We start from the raw sequence: 2,303 nt of genomic DNA, 5'->3' as shown, positions 1-2,303 counted from the left end.
CCTCATGAACATTTCCACAGCATCATGGGATGGTTTCAAGGTTTCTCTATGGAAAAAAAATCTACCCAGCAACCAATAAAGATGGGGAATTAGCATTGCAGCATAAGATTGTTTAAGGGGTTTTGCATGGAAAATCTTATCTTGTCATCAATAAAGACAGAGGGAAAACAATTGTTTTTCCCCAGATTGTTGCCAGATTCTCAGTTAAGAAAAGGGAAAAAAGCTAAGAAAAGGGAAAAATAGAAATGAAGATTTCCTGCACTTGTAATACATCTTGAAATTAAAGAAGGATCAAATTAGTTTTGATGGGTCTTTATGGCTATAGAATCTGTCCCTATAGAACCCCTTTTTGATACTTCTATTGAGCTCCTGGAAGCCAAACTTGGGCGGAATGGGACAACTCGCTTTGGTCAAATCGCCAAGGCTACCTCGCCATGACCATCTTGCTGCAGCCAATTCACCACGGCCATCTCACTGGACCCATCTCGCTGTGGCCAACTTATACAGGACAACTCACAGTGAACAATTCCACATGGGATAATGCAATGTGAAAAATGTTATCTGCCACTGTTTCTTTGACATTGGCAAAAATGGAAATAATGTAGAAGAAACAGTGGCAGATAACAGTTACCGCTTTGAGTTATTCTGCATGGATTATCCTGTGGAGAATGGTCCCACAGCGAGCTGGCCATGGGGAGTTGGCCATGACGAGATGGCTGTGGTGAGTTGACTGTGACGAGTTGTCCTAGACTTCTGAGTGAAATGGGGTTTCACAAATGCAGAAAAAATAGTGAGAAGCATTTTGTTAATGCACTAATATGGTTTCTTTCCTTCAATGAAGCACAGTCAATTGGAAGAGCCGTATCTGAGTCACCTTTTATGGGCTTAGTAATCTGGCATTGTTACAAAGTCACAAAGTTTGTTAGTTAAAAGTAAAAGCCTCTTGAATTGTAATTCCAAATGCTCTCATTTGCTTTTCTGGAGTCAGCAAAGAGAAACTATCTAATTAGGCAAGGGCCATTTCTTTAGGAAGGCAAAGCATGAACACGTTTCACTGTCAAACTAAATGTATAAGATGCCTCTGTTAATTTCCACCACAGCTGCATCTGACACATGAGGGAACTACGTCACTCATATTTACCATATCAAGTGTCCAACTGCTGTGCTGAAATACAAGCTGGGCCTTTTAAAAAAAGATCACTGTCAGAGTAAGGCTCTATGTGAGAAATGCTTCCCATACTTTCTAGCTTCATGCAGCCCACCCTTCTATTTAAATCTCCACAATCCTTCTCTGCTTGTCATTTGCTACAAGAAACAATCTGAACTGAGTTTTAACATAAGCAAACGTTGGAAAACCATAATCAAAGCCATGCCACCAGAAGAACACCAGCATACCACGCCTTCCAAGAGGGCCATCAAAAAAATCCGAATGACTAGCTTGGTTATCAGCTTGGCAAAAGGTTGGCAGCAGTGGGCAAGTGAACACAACACCAAGCAAGCCCAGGAACCTAGTGGATGGGTACCTAATGAAGAGAAATTACCAAATGATCCAAGAGAGTGGACACCTCCGAAACATTTGCCAACTTTCAAGAAAGATGAGTCAAAAACTGAGATACAATTTCCCTCAGAACAACAAGCGTCAAATGAAGATGGAAAACAAAGTCCAAATGAGTCAACAGAAGCTCTTGAGAAATTTAATATTAGAAGTAAAGAAGTTACCAAAAGCGTAGTACGGTCACTCTCTGAAAGAAGTAGTGGCATTGGTCTTCTCAGCAACAAATATGAACAAGATGAATTTGCTGAGACAGGAAAGATCATCAATGACCCTAAAAATATTGATCAAATCCTTAGTAATAAAATGTCTCCTACAAGAAGGAGAAAGTGCTCTAATTTGGTATCAGAGATGACAAAGGGATGGAAACATTTGGAACAAGAAGAACTACAGGACTATCGGAGCAACAGTTTAGATACAGAAGACAGCGGCTATGGTGAAGACACAGAGGATGGACTAGACACAGATAATAATATCCAAGAAATACGGAGTGTTGTGAGGATAAAACATCCCCTGGCCTCACTGTAAGTAATTACTGTATTCTCCAAAATTGCCTTGTTAATAAGAAAATGCTTTTGTGTAAACACGTTAGTGCTTTCTGAAGTCAGCACAAACAGAAGTAGTCCTTGACTTATGACTACAATTTCCATTGCTGAGACAGTTGTTAAGTGATTTTTGCCCCATTTTATTATCTTTCTTGTCATATTTGTTATGTGAATCACTTAGTTGCTAAGTTAGTAACATAGTTGTA

The 2,303-nt window shown here is 39.7% G+C and overlaps 1 protein-coding gene across 1 annotated transcript; it reads left to right on the top strand.

The window, feature by feature from the left end:
- The first annotated feature begins 1,313 nt into the window (after nucleotides 1-1,313).
- Nucleotides 1,314-2,080, top strand: LOC107299082 (actin-binding Rho-activating protein-like). Its single transcript, XM_015828449.1, has one exon. It carries the CDS (start codon nucleotides 1,370-1,372, stop codon nucleotides 2,078-2,080), a length of 711 nt encoding a protein of 236 aa, XP_015683935.1. The 5' UTR covers nucleotides 1,314-1,369.
- The last annotated feature ends 223 nt before the right edge of the window (nucleotides 2,081-2,303 follow it).

The sequence above is a fragment of the Protobothrops mucrosquamatus genome, unplaced genomic scaffold (genome assembly GCF_001527695.2).
Source record: "Protobothrops mucrosquamatus isolate PMUCROS unplaced genomic scaffold, P.Mucros_1.0 scaffold4515, whole genome shotgun sequence".
Classification (NCBI taxonomy): Eukaryota; Metazoa; Chordata; class Lepidosauria; order Squamata; family Viperidae; genus Protobothrops; species Protobothrops mucrosquamatus.
The sequence above is the reverse complement of the archived record's forward strand: the minus strand, read 5'-3'. Positions and strand labels throughout refer to the sequence as shown.